This window comes from Syngnathus typhle, linkage group LG18 (assembly GCF_033458585.1).
Source record: "Syngnathus typhle isolate RoL2023-S1 ecotype Sweden linkage group LG18, RoL_Styp_1.0, whole genome shotgun sequence".
In the NCBI taxonomy this organism is placed as follows: domain Eukaryota; kingdom Metazoa; phylum Chordata; class Actinopteri; order Syngnathiformes; family Syngnathidae; genus Syngnathus; species Syngnathus typhle.
The window spans coordinates 5609718-5627176 of record NC_083755.1 but is presented as its reverse complement, the minus strand read 5'-3'; the positions used below and the strand labels follow the sequence as shown (position 1 = coordinate 5627176).

Below are 17459 nucleotides of genomic sequence, written 5' to 3'. Positions count from 1 at the left end.
TGATGTCTCTCAAATGATACTTCAGTGTCCAATACCACAGTAAAAAGAAAAACAGGACCTTCATGTTATCAACATATCTACATTTAATACACTTTTAAGCTGAAATACGTCAAGAGAATCAAAGAACCATCTTTTGTCAAAAACTAAGACAAGCTAATTCTTTACACCTTCTGAGAGCCACCGGGCTAGAAGTTCCGTAAAGAACTGTTACAGAACCTCCGGGAAAACGGAAGTATGCGTGACAGACGATGCGCTTCCAGCATTTTTAACAATTTGGAGGATGACACGGACGTTTTAGGCTTCTGGATTCGCTCCCAACTGGTGATTGTTTTTGCTAGCCGTCAAGGAGACGCTTCAAATTAACAGCAATGACGAGAGGGGTCCGACAAATCAAATGCTTTTTTGTGTTTCTAGTAGAGAGAGCAGTCACTTTGGGGGAGATTTCACGGCGCAAGTGACAAACGTTGCCGTTTAAAGCACGTGTATGGGTCAACCTCAGCTGACGTTAAGGAATATGCAGCAATGTGAACGCTGCTGATTTCAAAAAGTGTCCTGTTGAAAGAGATTTTTAGCGCTAAACACAGAATGCATACATTCATCTCAATTGTCTTCACTTAAGTGGCTAGCAAGCCTTAATATCCATCTTATGGTCCATGTACTACTACACTCTTTGCTTTAATTAATAAAATTCAGTGAGTACAACTTCGGTATACGAGTGGGACAATTACATGTTACTGGTGAGGCAAAAATGTGCATGAGGTGAAAAGAGAAATAGAAATTATTCTTGTCAAGATCTTGGAGCGTGCAATTCATGTGAAATTCACCTCACGAGTAACGTGTTCTGGTACACCAAAGAAGTCCTACTCAAAGAAGACAAAGAGGATACTAGTACACAGTTCCTAAGCTGGATATGGAATAAATGCTCACATGCATGATGCGACAAGAACTCACTAAAAATGTCAACGCACACAGCTTGGGGTGAGGGATTGTGGCGCCACCTACAGGCGGAGCTGACAACTGATAAACACAGTTTAACTTGGAATATATATATATTTTTTTTTAACCACCACTCCCCAATGACATTGTGTAAACTTGCATACAAAGTGGTCACATATAACGATTATTTTTTTGGCATAGTTACCATTTCAGGTCAAAGTGTTAAGAATGAATAATTCTGATTTGTTTTCTTTTGACAGTCACATGACCGACAGGGGAGCATTCAGCATTCGGTGATTGTGGCACTGGAGATAAAAATGGATAAAAGTAGAGGGAAGAGACCTGAGAGCGACCATACATTGGGGAGCGAAAACGTAAACTGAAGTAGACAACGTTAAAGGGAGTAGCGGGCCACAAACACAGCCTCACACATTTGGGACGCAAAGAGAACGGGACGGGCTACGAGGTCCGCGTCGGCTTCCCGGTGCCAAATTGTGACAGTTCACATCCAGGCAAGGCGCCACATCTCTACAGTCTCGCATAAACTCCAGATGGACAAAAAAAAAGGAGAGGGGATCCATCTAGTAGTCCTCCACCCATCCGTTCTCCTGGATAAAGGCATCGATGACTTCCTTCATGGCCAGGTTGGGGATCAGCTGGTCCTGGGTCAAGGGGCTTCGAGTGACCGGGTCGAAATGGCCCACTCGCTGAAGGGTTAAAACGGGATGTTGAAATTGCCGCAAAACTACAACACTTTTGTTCTACTCGCGAGTAGAGCTTTAAACCAAGGAAGGAGGGGGGCGTAGCATATGAGGCAAACAGCCTTTTTGCAACTTAAAATTTTACTTTCAGTTTGGTTCTTGCTTGATTTTTTTCCCCCATTTAGATTCATTACTACCAGTTTGAGGAAAAAAATTTTTTTTCTTTTCCCCATTTTGCTTTCGGGACCAACCATATGCCGAGTGTCTTATGAAGCCCGTACCTCACTGAGCCGCGAGAGCTTGCACTCAGAGAATGTTGGTATTTTGCCAGGGCTTCTAACATTATGCACGCGGTTGCAAAAAAAAATTGCAAACAGAGCTTCTTGAAAGATTATTTCGATACACATCTCCATACATGCGCAGCAATACAAGAACGGTAGATTTTCAAGCGCAACGATTCAATCAAGTAGAATTATGATTCGATTCAATATGATGCAGCAGAATTCAAAAGGGTAAATGCAATGAGGTTCTTGTGGTCATTTTTAAACATATGAACTTGACAGTATTGAAAACAAGACATTTCATTCAAACACCAAAGAAATTAATTTCTTTGTGTATCGATGCACTCGCGTTAAATTAGCTCAACCAAGCAATGGGTTGTAACTTAAAAACTTTCAAGTTGGGGCAAATCAATGCTCCACTGTATTTGATGTTTAAGATTTGCCTACAGGTTTCTTAATAACTGCTATGTTGAATTGTGTTTCCTTTGAAAGCAACTAATCACTAACAAGTCACAACTTTGACCAGAAAGCCATTTGGTCGGGCTAGTCCCCTGCTAAGTGAGTGTATTTGGTACCTGGAGGTGCTCTTCAATGTCTTTGCGGTCATAGGTGATCCCACTCGGTGTGATGCACGGCTCCCTCATGAGCTCAAAACTGATCTTTCCGCACAGATAGTCGGGAATCTCCCGTTTCTGTTGGGAGAGGATGCGTGCAGTGCTTGGGACTCACTTTGTGAAATTTTAATTTGTACAAAAAGGCCCTTAGTGACTGCAGCCTCTAAATTTCAATTATCATCATCAACCAAAAAAAAATAAAGTGTCACGATTTCTTTGCAGATGGTACTCACTTTTCTCTTTTCATCCACCTGCGAGAACAACTCATCCATGTCCATTAAGTACTTGTCCTGATTGGGTCATAGATTAGGAACTAATTATTAAAGTGTATCACGGTCACAAAATGGAGGTCACCGACATATTCAAACGTACATGTTTGGATGCAATCTTGGCCACATCACCACCAATGTGATCGTCATCCTGCTTTTCTTTGTAGTCTTCAAGTTGTCTGCGGTACAACGTGATAGTACATTAGTCATCTGTTGAAGAAGAAGAAAAAAAAAACAGGCTTGCTCACTAGACGCCCTCACCGCTCCTTCTCTGCTAGTATGAGTTTGCTCAAGTAGGCGTGAAGCGCGTTCTCCTGGTTGATGCGCTTCTCCTCGATGCTGTTCCAACGCTTCTTCTTGGCGATGCGTAAAGCGCCGGGGATGTCGTCACCAAAATTCAACCTCTGTTCCTTTGCCAGATTGTATGCTACAAAAAATAAACAGCACATTTTTAACCACATTTTAAAGACATTTGTGATTTATTTTTTTCCCCCACTGCTGAGTTTATTCGGACCTTTCTGCAGGTTCCCGATGGCTTCGTCGTAGTTCTCCAGCTCCAGGTGACACTGGCCCAGGAAAAAGTGGGCCTTGACCGACTGGGTATCCAGCTCCAGAGCGTGCTTACAGTCGGTTAGAGCCTTGTCATGCTGCTGCAGCTTCACGTGGCAAAGGGCTCGGTTAGTGTAGTACACTGCCACGGAGGGGTTACGGTTCTGGAAGGCAGGACATCACACCAGCGTTATACATAGACATTCGAAGGAACATATGTGTTCATGACAAGAGGATTTACTCACAATGGCCTTGCTGTAGCATGTCGCAGCCTCTTGATACTTGCGGCAGAGGAACAGGCGGTTCCCCTGCTCCTTTAGCTCCTGCGCGGTGGAACTCTTCTCCGGGCTGCCGGCCATCTTCTCCACCGGCTCCGCGGGGCCCGCCTCGCCCTGCTTCCCAATCCTGTTCCCCGTCTCTTCGGCTGGCTCAACAGACAGGCTCAAAAAGGCCCTGTCCCCGCCTGGATCTCCAACACTGTCCACCCCAAAGACAGCATGTGGGTTAGTTCCCGCAACGCAACTGCAATGCGTGTCCTTTTTGCAAACAAACAACAAAGCGGATTTTTGGGGGTTATTTCGCTGACTGACAGGCATTAAAGACAGCAGGGCGAGGACAACCGACGTGTTAACTCTTCGCGAGACGGACGTCAGTAATATCTCGAGAAAACAAAAAAACACTTTCAAGTTTAGAACACACACGGAGCAAGTGGAAAGGTTGCCACTTGCGTCCGTTTATCAAAGCGTTGACTTTACGCTGAGTAATGGACGCTCGCTGGTTAGCCACCTAGCACAATGCTATCGTGACAATTCACTTGGCGACGCATAATAGACGAAGAAATGCTATTAACACTGCAGACAATTAAATGTTAATGAAAGCACAGTTGGGCAAAGCCAGTCATGCAAAAATAACAGCGGGCCGTTAAAAACCCGATTAGCATTAAGCTAACAACAACGCTAAATTAGCTCGAACGTTCGGTGGCTCTTATTTATGTCATGGCGAGGGCAGCGGTTCAGTTTACTCGTGTTAAATAGCGGTAGTTAAATTGCTCACCTACCGAGAGACGGCTCACATTCAAACTGTTTTTTAAAAATAAATATTGGTTTTACAATGTTTCTGGATTAAATTTCTCTCTCGTGAGCAATCATGACAGGTTGTTGTTCTGCTGACGTCACGCGACGGAAGCCGGAATGGGCACTTTATACGCTAGTTTGATTACTTAGATGGCTTTTCATTCTTTTAAGTCCATCTTTTGCGTGTATATCTATCAGTATCCTGTATTGAAAGAGAAAGACCATATCCTATTCCACAGAAAAAAAAAACTGAGCATATTTCAAAAGCTGCAGTACAGAGTAGAACCAAAAGAGGGCGTTCTACACTCATCTATATTACAAATCAATTTTGTTTTAGGATTAGATGAGGAAGATGCTTTACCACTAGTCCACAGTGGTATTTTATTTAATTGATAGGTTCTGACTTGTTCCCATTATTATGGCTTAAGATCCTGTGCAATGATATTAAAGTAGAATCAGTATAAAAAAAAAATTCTAGGGGCATCCCACCCATGAAGAAAATGCAGCCAACACACATCAATCTATAGATGACCTCCTGTGCCCTCTATGGGCCTTCAGAATACAAAGAACATTCCGATTTAGCCTGGGGTGACTTAGCAAGCTAGTGATTGTCACTTTTATCCCAGGTTGCGAAGCCTCTGCAAAGGCTTGAGTGAAGATTAGTGCACATCCCTAAAGCAAACACACTGGGAAATAAACGAGTGGAGTAAAGGCGGGGGGCGGAGTGGGGGCGAAGGGGGGTACATGCACCACTGCTGTGTGTGTCCCCAGCTGTGTTTACTTTTTTACGGCAGTCTGATCCTACAGAAGTCCGACCCAACCTAGGACCACTAGCACAGGGATGCTAAATGTTTGGCTACAAGGTCATCGCAATAGATTGGGAGCATTGAAAAGTTTCAGTTTTCAATCCAAAGTCGTTTCAAGTGTTTACATTTAAACCGGTCGTCATTGTGTCTTCTGTCCCAACCGCCGTTGCCGCTCCACTCCCTTCAAACCCGCTGCACCAGCTGGCTGAGGTTCCCGTCACCTTGGCAACAAGATGAGGAAGTTGCCCAGCTCCTCTGGCACAGCTCAAAGGCAGCCACTTCCTGATTGATTCTCCCTATGTGAGCCGTAGTCGCTCTCCCGTTTGGTTATGGTGCCAAAAAAAGCGCCTGACAAGCCAAAAAGGATGAACACAGTCTTCTCAGGTTCAAATGGGCAAAACAAAAGCAGCATTCATCTATATGGCCGGCCCTTTGCTGAGTGGGCTTGCTCATTTTGACCGAGGAAGAGGCTCATAGACTCTTTGCAAAAGTGGTTGAATGCACGATGAACGCCGACGTAAAATAATGATGCAAGTTGAGGAAACTTGGTTATTCAGAAAGCGCGCGTGGTTCCGCTAATTAGCCTCCAATGTTTTACCCGCAACACGAGCGACACGGGGCAAACTGTTTACCTTTTGGATAAATGTGTCAAAAGAAATGCAAATGTTAAACACCTGCTCACAAAGTTTGCAACCGCCCTTTACATGACAGGAGAGGACATTTGCATACAAACAGAAAAGGAAAATTTAAAATAGTTGAGAAAAAAAAAGTGTTATTTCACTGTTTATCATTAGTTATATTTCCTTCCTGACAAAAATGTGTTGCAAAAGTCACACACACCTTCGTTCTACAAGATGATTGCAGCTCCTCTCCAGCAAGTTGACTGGCTCACTCGCGTGAAACCTGTAAAAAAAAAAAACACACACAATGAGTTCCATTTAAAAAGCTTTGTTTGTTTTGAAAAAGCTGCTTTGTTTTTACAAAAAACCTCCACAGCCCTTGGGGGGCAGGGGGAGAGACAACACACACACACATGCACAGCACCTTCGTAAAACACACAGCGTGGATTGATATGTGGCGGCTTGGGGGCTGGATTGCGGCTGCTGTTGTGGTTTGACTGGCATGTGGTGGAGGAGGGGGACTCATCCACAATGGAGTTAAAATTTTGGAGGGAAATCAAACCTCTTGGGACTGACTTCTGCTGGGGATGCGGAGGGAAAGTTCTCATCACATCTTTTACTTATCTTTAAAAAAAAAAAAAATCTTAATTTCTGATTGGGAGAAAAAAAAAAAAACATTTAAATCCTTTCCAGGTTACGGATATTGCCAAGTGAAGTTTGACGTACTATGACTTTTTATGAAAGACTATTTTGGCTAGTATCAAACATCAGTTGAGATAATCAAGATATAGGCTCACTTGAATAACGCTTCTTTAACATTTGCACAATCTATGAGGAATCTTGAAACTTGTGAATGCAATCAGCAGGGGCACCCAGAAGTTACTTTGGACCACCGCACTGTTGCCCCCCCTCCACCTCCTATCCCCTTAACTCCCGAATGTCCCCTTGGGTCATGCTCTCAGGGTCACCAATCACCCCCCCCACCCAAAGACATGCATAATGAGCTTGGGGCTAATTGTGTGTGAGCATGACAAGTATGCAATTCTAACTTTTTGGATGTATCATGTGGTACGTCTTATAAAGTCATCAAATTGTCATTCTCAAACTCAACCTCACTGAATACGGCCGGTCTTCAACCTGGAAGTGTGTTGTCGGCAGATTCCAAATTGGACGCTAATCAGATCAGCGCGAGGGGTTTGACTAATGACCAATGACAAGCACCGAACCCTGAAGGAGAGGAGGAGTCGCAATGGTTCAGGGACTGGAGGACTGGCGGGGGCGGGCGGGTCAAAGGTGGAGCTTTCAGAGCCGCTCAATCGAAGCACCATTAAAAAGTTTCCTTCTGTGATTCCTCCTTGTAGCATGGAGGTTCCAATCGATGCACTCGCCTCGACGCTGCACCTCCCAAAGTTCTCTTATAACTACGATCAGCTAACTTTGCCTCACGTTATCATTAATCCCAGGAACTACGCTATCCTGATCAAGGGGACGTGTTTTCCCCCAAAACCGAGATGCGTTACGTCATGATTAAAGTATGTCGGAACGTTCTGTCTACGAGCTTTGTTTTCTTACGCCTGCCGTCCAAATTTCCATCACAAACATCTCACCCCGAGTGACCCTTTGCTTTCTGGCGGTGAAGAGGCCCTGATTAGCCTGCATACATGTGCAGATAGGCCCAAAATCCGCCAGACCGAGTGTGTGTGTGTGTGTGCGTGAATGTGTCAGCGTCATTCAGGCCAATCCTCCATGCTCCAATTATTCTGTTCCTTTTTGCATCCGCTTTTCCTTCGTACCAAAGTGAAACGCAACTGAATAATTTTATCGGGTTTGTTTCGAGATACATTAGGTGTGTGTGTACTTGTCGTCCACACCCGTTGGAAGCTTTCAAATCCACCTGCCTGCATGAGAACGTTGCCGCCAAACACCAATGCACCCTGAGGGACGAGGGAACTGATACCCCTGAAGAAAGAGACAGGTGGGGGGGAACTCACCGGTGGAGACAGGGAGTCACCCCAGGGCTCCCTATTTTCTTTTGACAATGGAAGCACCAGTGGATGCACCTAAAAAAAAAAAAAGACAGGTAACAATGATGAGCCGCGGGTGATTTTTTTTTGTTTTGTTTGGAGGTGCAGGTGGTAATAAAGCAAAGACAACGCCGGGGAGAGGCAGGGCGGGGGCTTTGGGATGTGGTTTAGGTCACCAAAGTAGACTGAATGGCGCTGATGAAAGATAGCGCGACATAAAACGGAGGCTTCACATTCATGTTTGGTGTGCAATTACGCTCACAGCCAGTGTCCATTGAAAGGTGAATTATCATCTGGAGGACCATTATGGCGAGCTTCAATCTCCCAAATTACTTTTTAAAAAGCATTAGAGTCATTGTGTTATTTCTAGTCGCTACTTTCAATTCCAATCGTGTAATATTAGTAGTTATATAGTCATGATGGCGCGCTAACTAGCTAGCTCGATGGATAGATAGAGTACGCGTACATTGTTTATACTGTGGTCGTAAAAGTAATTTCACGACGTGCATTGTTTCACGAGGCAAATTTCAGAGTCGTATAATTTTATGGAGTCTCGAAAATGAAATTCAACCCACGGGAACGGCGGCGAGCGTCACGCCGACCGCCGTCCGCATTCTCCACAGGAAAAATGGTGAGATTGAGCAGCTGTCGAGTTCTTTATCAATTTTTGCCGCATGAAACGTGACCCGACTGTGTGTAATGTTAGAACAGGGGGATGAAGTCAAGGTTAGTATGAGGGGCCATCAGGGATATAATTCAGCATTACACACATGGACACACACTACTAAATTTGGTAGTTCAGTAGTGTGTGAGATGTAATTCCGAAATGTGTCCCTAATGGGCCCTCAAAGGTCAGCGCATTGGCATGTGTCCATTGTCAGTGCAGGGTCTCGTTGAAGGAGGGGGGTCTTAAAGTTTCGTTCCAAGTCTGTTTGTGCATGTGTGCAGGAAGGCTAATTACATTGTGCACGGCCCAGGATGACCTTCCCTGACCGCACTCAATTGTGAGGAGGATGAGGAGGAGGAGATGAAGAATAGTCCTGCAACAAAAGGAGGAAAAACTGAGCATGCATTCTTTTGCACTTTGTTGCACTTTGAGTGTGCAAGGGTGAAATTTGTCGACACTTAAATGAGTCCAAGTCAGCATAAAAATTAATAATAAAATGCTTTTGCTTACTGTAATCTTGCCTTGGAAGCTGTTTTTAAATAGACAAATGCCCCAAGAGGGAATAGAAGCCTTTTTTGGATAAGATAGTGTGCACCCGTCAGATAAATAAAATGTGATTTAACTACGGGCCGGGGTTTAAACACAAATAGATTACACAATCCATAAAAATGAAGATGACTTTGAAATTTTAAATAATCAATTCGCAATGGGACCAATCGAAGGACCGATTTTGCCCGCCAAAATGATGCATCTGGCCTGAGCGCCAAAATTCCGAGCTTTTGTCGTCTCCGCCATTGTGTTTCGATAACGCCCTATTCAAATGTGGACGTGGTGGGCAACGCCAACATCTGTCTTCCTTGTGGACATATGCAAAGCACTTAGAATAGCCATTGTCATTTTTTAGAGGGACCCTGCGTCCTGAGTTAAGTTTCCCTCCAAATTGATCCGGCCAATTAGAAGCAGTGGCGGGGGATGGGGGTGGCCTCTCTAAAAAGCTAAAGACTTTGCAGACAGTGGTGAACCTCTGTCTGACCCCCCACCACACCCAGCTGGGCTCAAACAACAGCCTCTATCGAGACCCCCGGCAGGCCTGAGGCTGGCTTGCAGATAACAATACACTCAGCTGGATTCCAAAACTCGGGATGGGGAGTCGAGGTTTCCAACGAGAGCCGGGAAGTGAAAGCGCAAGCGGGTTTGCCTCCAAAATGAAACAAAGAAAGGAGAAGTCGATAACGATATGAAGATGTTCAGGATGACCTCTCACAAAAACGTCAGAAACGCTTACTTTGGCGTATTATCGCTCCGGTGGCGTATTTGTAATATGCAGAATCGTTTTTTTTTGGCTTGTTTTTAAATGAAGCCCCTCTTGTGTTCATTTTGGACACCTGCGGCCTGCCTCATCCCTTCACTCGACAAATGGACTGTCCCCGGGGGCACACAGCTGTGACCTCTGAACCCAGACGCTATAATTAGGTTATATATAGAGCTGACGGATGCATAAAGTGGGGAAAAAAAGTCAAAGGGTAGAGCAGCGCAGGCCACGAACGGAAAAGTAGTTTTCAAGAGACTGAAATATTCGGTACAACAATGATGGATGGGATTAAATGAGTAAAGTAAAACTAGCATTGATTACATTAGATCTACCACAAAGATTCCAAAATCAGATATTTGAAGGTGGGATCTTAATGGAGAAGATAAAAAGCACACCAGGGTGACATGCGAGTATTGTGACAGTGAAGCTAAGTGATCTATTACATGTTTGGAAAAGCATTAGGGGGTGTTCTCATGGCGTCTCTGTGCGTTTCCAGCTGCGTTTGCCATCCGGGCTTTCTGTTTATCTGCTGACTTGTACTCGCCCCCCCCCCCCTAAAAAAAAAAGAAATTTACTGTCAAACAAACAAACGCGCATCAAGATCCTGAGAAAGCGCAATGAGAAAGTAGGTGTCATTTTTCACATGTGATTCTCACGATGGGGGGGCTTGGGAGTAAAAATCAGAGGTGGGAGTAAATCATAAGTCTTAGCCTTCAAGTTTCAAGCAAGTCCCAAGTTACTGGGGCGAGACAAAAAAAAATAAAACAATAAAAATCTGTCTTCCTGCTATGGCTAATACATGAAGGGAAACAGTACTCACAGTCATGTATTCTTTATCCTCTGTGTGGATCTGAGATAAACTGAGACGTCCAGGCAGGCTGCAGCACAATGTTCAATTTCTGGAAAGTGGAATAAAAACGGATTTAAAATTTTTTAGGAGGCTAGAACATAATGGGCTTTTCATTCATTAAAAAAAAAAATGACAAGGTCATGTAAAAACCTTCATTGGCTTTCCCATGACCATAGCGAGCAAATCAAACAAAAAGATGCAAAACAAGCAGTCAAGGTTTGCTAGCAAAGTGCAGGAATGCTGATTATCGGCGCGGCGCGACAAGATCTCATTACCAGCAGATAGATAGATGACTTAGTGCTGGAAAACAAACAGGAGCCAGGCCAGATCAGACGGATTAGCGCTGATGTGCCATGGGAAGCGAGCCAACAGTCATGGGAAATGCTCAAGTTTGCATCGGACGCTTTTTCAAATGATGCAAGTTCAACTTGGCCGTATTGAGATCTTGCGCAAGAATCCACTTGAATTGGAGACAGTCAAGCCTAACTTGAATGTTCACTTTCCATCGTTGAATGAAATTCTCAATACCAGCATCAAATTTTGAGTTCAAGGGTCACAAATTATTTTGAAAGCAGGCAAGGCCAGTTTCGTTTCACAATAATGACAGAAAATATATTTCGAATAAGCCTAATTTATTTTAGTCATCATGAATGTTATTACTCATTCACAAATTACATGTAAATAAAATGAATAAAATCAGTTTTCATCAACTGATATTATTTTAAAAAAAAATTGGTTTGTGTATATAAAAAAGATATTTGAAAAATGACCTATTTATATTAAAAATCATCGAGATCAGCGAATACAATTTTAAAATAAATGCATTTTAATAAACCAATTCCTGGAAAACAATTACATTAAGCAACATGTACAAATTTTGAAAACTATTTTTGGTACCTGATTCAAGAACAAAGAAGGGCACGAGCCATCCTTTTCCCACAGCAAAACTTCCCACGACGATTCTTTTGGGAAATGTTTCAGCATGAGGAAGTGCTAAGGGAAAGTTACACACATGTCAAGGTCCTATAAACACTGTTGACACCGCACTGTTACTACATCCTCCCCATGTTTGCACTCGCACAAACACACACTGGAATACAGAACACTGAGCAAATACACAAACGTCTCACACTTGAACGGCAACTCTCGTATGCGTACAGCGACGCTGTTTGAAGACCTTGTCATTGGCGTGCAGGTGAGACCACGTTGGGAATTCGGTGTGCCATCAAAAGCAGCATTGTTTTGGACGGAGAGTGGAAAAGACACCGAAACTAGCATTTTATTAGATACTGGTAGATAATGCAAATATAAAATGTGCAGATCACGATATTTTTTTTTCTATACGATGTTTGTATTTGAGCTACATTGATAAATTCGGTCAGGTCTGTCAATCCACGCAATCGCTTGACATCACCGAGTTTTGACATTAATGGATTCATTTTTGCAACCCCCCCTGTCTGTGGTGTGTTTTGAAATAACCCGCAGGAACACCAAAGCTCCATCCCGCCGGAGACAATAAAGCAGCTGGATTTCTGCACATGAGCCTTTGTGCCGGCCCAGCGGCCTTGTCATAACTCCATCAACGGGCCTTGACTTTGATCACGCACACCCAAAAGTCACTAAGTCGGCGAAATGGATGGAGGTGGACAAAAGAATATTTCATTTGCTTCTAAATACCTCGGCATCAAGGCGGGGGGGGTTCACCGGACCGCCTATCACCAACGCTGTGGCACTTATCTGAAAATAAGATTAGCAATTAGAAATGTTTATCATCACTTAACACAAATTGAGATCAAATATTTTAAACTACATTTACATAGAGTTGGGGGAGAGGGAGGAAAACTCGGCTCGCTGGCATTGTTACAGTGTGGGGGGCAACACAATGGAGAATTGTAACATACTTGTGCACTCCTTCTTCAGGTCACACCATATCACCCCCTGGTCCTGAGTCCCTCGTGAGTGCCCCACCTCCAAACTCCACCCTTCGCCCTCCCACTTGTGAGAGTGGTTTAAAGTTTCCTGCCTCCGCTTCTGATTGGTGGCTGAAGTTTCTTTAGGGGGGAATAAACTTTGGAGCTTGACTCAGTGTGGCGCAGACAGACAGACAGACAGGCGGGTCGGTCGGTTAGGAGACAAGTTCTCTTATCTGAAGAGGATGCAACACTATGGCTGTGAAGTCAGATAACATTAGATTGGTTTTATAAAAGAGCTCTTATTTGGATTATTTGATCTAGTTTGTTTTAAAGCTTGCATCAGCTATATTTGAGGATGCATCTTTTGGGGATTTACACCATTTGGATTTTATTCCACGCAACCCTGTGCAACTATTCGGAGGATCAGTGTAGCTGGAGAGGGAGGCAAGTATTCATTTAGTCTGAATGGTTATTTTGGAATTACATCGGTGCTGCAGGTGGTTGGTTTAAATATTGCAAGACACTGCTTGTCTGACCGCAACAAGTTGAGACGTGTTGGCCATTAGGGGCCATCGAAATGTTTTCAAGTCCTCATGGTGGTGGAGGGGTTTGACAACAGGAGGGGTCCAGACACACAGGAGACTGAGGGGATTCATTTGAGAGCCTGCACTCTTCATGCACTGCGGGACTAGGAATAATATTCCAACTGTTAGATTCTGGAAGGGGGGGAGGGGTTGTACGTGGAGAGCAGGGCTGTGATTCGCAAACTTGCCAACAGGCGGCCTCAGTAGTTCTTAATTAAGAACCCTGTCAAGTTGAATTTTAATGAAGGAACACGTGGTGACGTCAGTTGGACAGCTCGTAGGAAAAAAATAAAGGATTAAATGATATTAAATATGTCAGGTCGACAAAAATGGAACTTTAAAGTTTGAATTTGTATTTTAATGGGCTGCATGGTGTACTAGCGGTTAGCATTTCTGTCTCGCAGTTTTGGGTTTGAATCTCACCTCGGAGCTTAGCAATCCAATTAACCTGTCACAGTTAAAAATGAAAATTTTAAGTGACAGCACGGTATCATAGTGGTTGGCATTTCCGTCTCACAGTTTTGCTGTTCTGGGTTTGAAGCTCCGATTTAAAATTGTCTACAGTTTTCCTGGTCAAATAATTTTCCTGTTTCTTCTTTTCAGTGGTTTGTCCCAGCAGCAAGGCAGCGTGGAGCAGATCTCCCTCCACTGCTCCGAGGGCACCCTGGACTGGCTGTACCCCAAAGGAGCCCTTCGCCTCACGTTATCCCCCCGCTTGCCCTCGGTGGCGGTAGGCCCCGGGGGCGGGGCGGGCGGCGGCTCGGGCCTCATCACGGCCTGCGTCAAGCCCTCAGAGCATTTCCACGGTGCCCAACTCTACCTGGAGAGGGACGGTGTGCTGGAGCTGCTGGTCGGGGACCGGCCCGAGTCGTCCCCGCCGCCGAGGGTGCGCTGCTTCAACCGCCAGCCAGGGGAGAAGGTGGCGCTCTTTATGCAAGCGACGCCTCACCAAGACATCAGCCGGCGTATCGCGTCCTTCCGATATGAGCTGAGGGGGGACTGGACTGCCCGACTGTCACTTGACTCCAACCAGATCAGTACTGTTGGTGAGTTGTTCAAGTGAAGGCCAAAAAGGCTGCTACCTTAATGCTAGTGCTAAATAGCACGTACAGTATTTTGCCATGCTATGGAACAAATTGAACACGACAAACAATATAATATATAATATCATACGTAAGCAGTCATATATTCTTTATCCTCTTGCAAAGAATGACCGACTACAAGCCATGATGGAAAGTAAGTAACCCCAAAACCTCATAACGCCTGATTGATAATTCCGAGCAGGCCTCTGTGGGTTGATTGGATTTTCCAGGAGGAAGTGGGTAAACTCTCCCAAGACTAAAGGCATGTTGGTTTGGAGAAGAAAAAGTGGGGAATTGGGATGAGGGGGGGGGGGGGAGGGGTTACAAAAGCTCACTATGTGGGGCTTTCTCCAGAGTCCACAGCTCTTTGAATGCATGCTGCTGAAACATTCTGGGATTACTGCCATCTCCTAGGTAACAGAGCCCTCTCCCCAGCTGAGATGCTCCGCTCTTTTGTTGAGCTGCCTCGCTGTGGGTAGACTTGTCTGCAGCCAGAGACCGACAGCCCCCCCCTTAGCCGATCACATTAAGTTTGCTTTGGGACTGGAGAGGAAGGAATCTCATTTATCAAGAGGGGGTTCACTGTGGAGAATGTGTAGGGTGGGATAAGGGCCTCCAGTGAACCACAAGAACTATTAAAATGTGTCTTCCCCCCCCCCCCCCCCCCCCCCCCCGACACTTAAATTCCCTGGTTTGGCTTTAGGTTTGCTATTTAAAGTAAAAGTCATTCTTTTTTTCCTTTTTTTTTTTATGACTATGATTGTGGTTCTTATCTTTGAAGTCCAGCCCTGCTCCCTCTCTTTTGGCCCCTGGAAGCTTTGTCGAGGTGTGATTGCAGACACCCAGAAAGTTCTTTTTAGGGTGGGGGGGGGGTTAGTTTGGCCTGTAAATGTGCAGTGGAGACTGTGCACCTATAAAGCCTCAACTGTAAAAGTAGCAGCTGCCTGTTAGCGGTTGGCCCTTGCTTTGTTGCGCACATTCCTTAGCATGTGCTTTTCATCTTGATTCCCTTATTAGTATGCACAGTAGGTGTTTTTTTTTTTGTTTTTTTAAAGATTTATGCGAGCTCTCTAACCGATTCTCCTTCTGTTTCATCCTCAGAAGCGTGCAGACCCTGCAATGACACGGAGATCCTCATGGCTGTGTGTACCAGCGACTTTGGTAAGCCTATTATTGGGAATTTTGGCCCTGATTTAAAATCAAATTGAAACCAAGTCATTTTTAGGAAGGAGACATGGAAGGAAAAGACTCACCACTAATTTTAGGGTTTCCACCAGGGCAGCTCATAAAAATTCAAGAAGGTTCCAGTTGCCTCCATGCAATGTTAGTGCATGATCATGACGGCGATGACTTGAGATTCTACATAGAAGAACTATTGAGATTATGAGCAGACAAAATGGCTTGAGAGAACAAAACACATTATACCTGGGTTTAGCTGTTCTCATGGTGACAACTTATATCGTGTTTTGTTTCTCCACAGTGGTGCGAGGTAACATCAGGACTGTGGAAGAGGATGAGAACCTGCGCGCCGCCGTCATCAAGGTCAGCGCCACGAAGGTCTTCCGGCAAAAGTACGCCCTCTTCATCGGCAACGGTCGCATGGCCGCCCGGGGGGAGATCCGCACCCTTCTGCAGTGCGGCGTCAAACCGGGGCCCGGCAGCTTCCTCTTCACCGGTCGGGTCCACTTCGGCGAGGCCTGGCTGGGCTGCGCCCCTCGCTACAAGGACTTCCTGCAGGCTTACACCACCGCCAAAGCGGCCCAGCAGATTCCCTGCGAACTTCCTGTAGACTGAAAGTTTGTCGCCGCTTGGTTACCATGCAGAACCGAGGCGGAGTGGAACGCCGGGTCGGCCCGCTTCATTCAACCTGTGGGAGAAACCACACAAAAGGGGCTGTGAAAAAAATGGACTTTTCCTAAAAGCCATTTCAGTGCAATAACAACTCGTGGAGCTGTGTCGACAGCTTCCTGGTTGCCATGGAAGCAGTTTGTTAGGGGTTAAATTATTTCAGCTAGATGGGCCATCGAAAAAAACAATACTGCCCCACTTATATCAAACGGAGCACTACCGATTCCGAAGGCAGATTAAATCGACACGGCAACACAGAGGCTGAAATCTAATTGGACAAAGACATTTCTGAGATAAGCTACAAAATCATGAGCGTATAAATGAATACAATTTTACAGAACAAAACAAAAATTACATTTAGACTCGTTGAGAGTCACTGAAACTCAGGGAATGTACGGAAATGAATTCAGCCGGGATACAGGATACTTCCCGGTAGTCAAACGAGTTTTAGTTGGTTACATGAGCGGACAATTGCTGGTATTAAGGAGATTAGAAGAAAGAGGAAATTGCACTGAGTGAAAGAAAGGGAACAAATCGTCATGCTGCAAACACTAAAAAACCAAAAAATAAAAAAAATAAATATAAAAAGCAAGAATATGTAGCACAGACGTGCAGCTAAGAATTTAATATATGTGCATACCGATATTGTAAGCAGAAATAATAAGGCGTTGTCCCATTCTGATTGTTTTTATCAATCACATGTAAATAAGTTTATTCAATGGAACTGCTGACAAAATGTTTTCAAATGGAGAAAGCAAATCAAGAATGGGCGGGGGAAGTTGACAAATGTTTTCTCATGTGCACTACATCATTAACGAGATCGTACCAAATGACTTTTAAGTGCCCATTTGCTGTGTATATGTGAATACAAACAAATGTAAATATGTGGATAAGAAATTCTAAATATGTCACTATTGTCTATATGTTTTTTTTTTTTTTATGTTCTCAGTCTGTGTTATTCAAATATACTTTAAGAAAACACTTTTGACGTGTGTGTATTTTATTGCCGTTCCAAAACACGAATTGAAGGGTGGAAAAAGTCAGCTCAAAGTGTTTCAGGTTCAGTTTGAGCTCAAGGCTAAACCTTTCTCACACATAAGTCACTTTGAGTAGCCATGAATACGACCTCGAAAGGCACACAACTAGAAGGCCAGCAAGATTTAGGGAGTGTGTGAACCTGTGTGTGTGTGCGCGCGTGTTGGAAAACAGACGTTGGAATTCTGTTGTCCTGGCTCTGCCATTTTCAGGAGCAAGGAAGCAATAAATTGCCATCAAGCGAGCGCTGTGGCAGCCACGTCTGAGCTGAGGTGCCACACAGTCGCTCGTTCCA

General features: G+C 44.5%; 2 protein-coding genes and 1 long non-coding RNA gene across 5 annotated transcripts; 1 reads left to right on the top strand and 2 right to left on the bottom strand.

The window, feature by feature from the left end:
* Positions 1 to 65: 65 nt before the first annotated feature.
* stub1 (STIP1 homology and U-Box containing protein 1) lies at positions 66 to 8851 on the bottom strand. Of its 3 annotated transcripts, XM_061263918.1 has the most exons (10): positions 8835 to 8851; positions 7841 to 7909; positions 6070 to 6132; positions 3596 to 3827; positions 3316 to 3514; positions 3063 to 3228; positions 2905 to 2980; positions 2766 to 2822; positions 2494 to 2610; positions 66 to 1643 (listed from the first exon to the last, which is right to left on the bottom strand). In XM_061263918.1, coding segments are annotated over exons 1-10 (1107 nt in total). In that variant the 5' UTR covers positions 8837 to 8851; the 3' UTR covers positions 66 to 1517. The 3 variants fall into 3 exon arrangements, with proteins under 3 accessions (XP_061119902.1, XP_061119903.1, XP_061119905.1); XM_061263919.1 differs by lacking the exons at positions 6070 to 6132; positions 7841 to 7909; positions 8835 to 8851 and adding an exon at positions 4408 to 4565; XM_061263921.1 differs by lacking the exons at positions 6070 to 6132; positions 7841 to 7909; positions 8835 to 8851 and adding an exon at positions 4404 to 4555.
* A 3434-nt stretch (positions 8852 to 12285) lies between these two features.
* Positions 12286 to 15839, bottom strand: LOC133142600 (uncharacterized). Its single transcript, XR_009710223.1, has 3 exons — positions 15707 to 15839; positions 15535 to 15640; positions 12286 to 12439 (listed from the first exon to the last, which is right to left on the bottom strand). It is a non-coding gene; the product is annotated as an uncharacterized LOC133142600 (long non-coding RNA).
* metrn (meteorin, glial cell differentiation regulator) lies at positions 12743 to 17110 on the top strand. Its single transcript, XM_061263922.1, has 4 exons — positions 12743 to 13059; positions 13803 to 14245; positions 15383 to 15442; positions 15762 to 17110. Exons 1-4 carry the CDS (start codon positions 12971 to 12973, stop codon positions 16073 to 16075), a joined length of 906 nt encoding a protein of 301 aa, XP_061119906.1. The 5' UTR covers positions 12743 to 12970; the 3' UTR covers positions 16076 to 17110.
* The last annotated feature ends 349 nt before the right edge of the window (positions 17111 to 17459 follow it).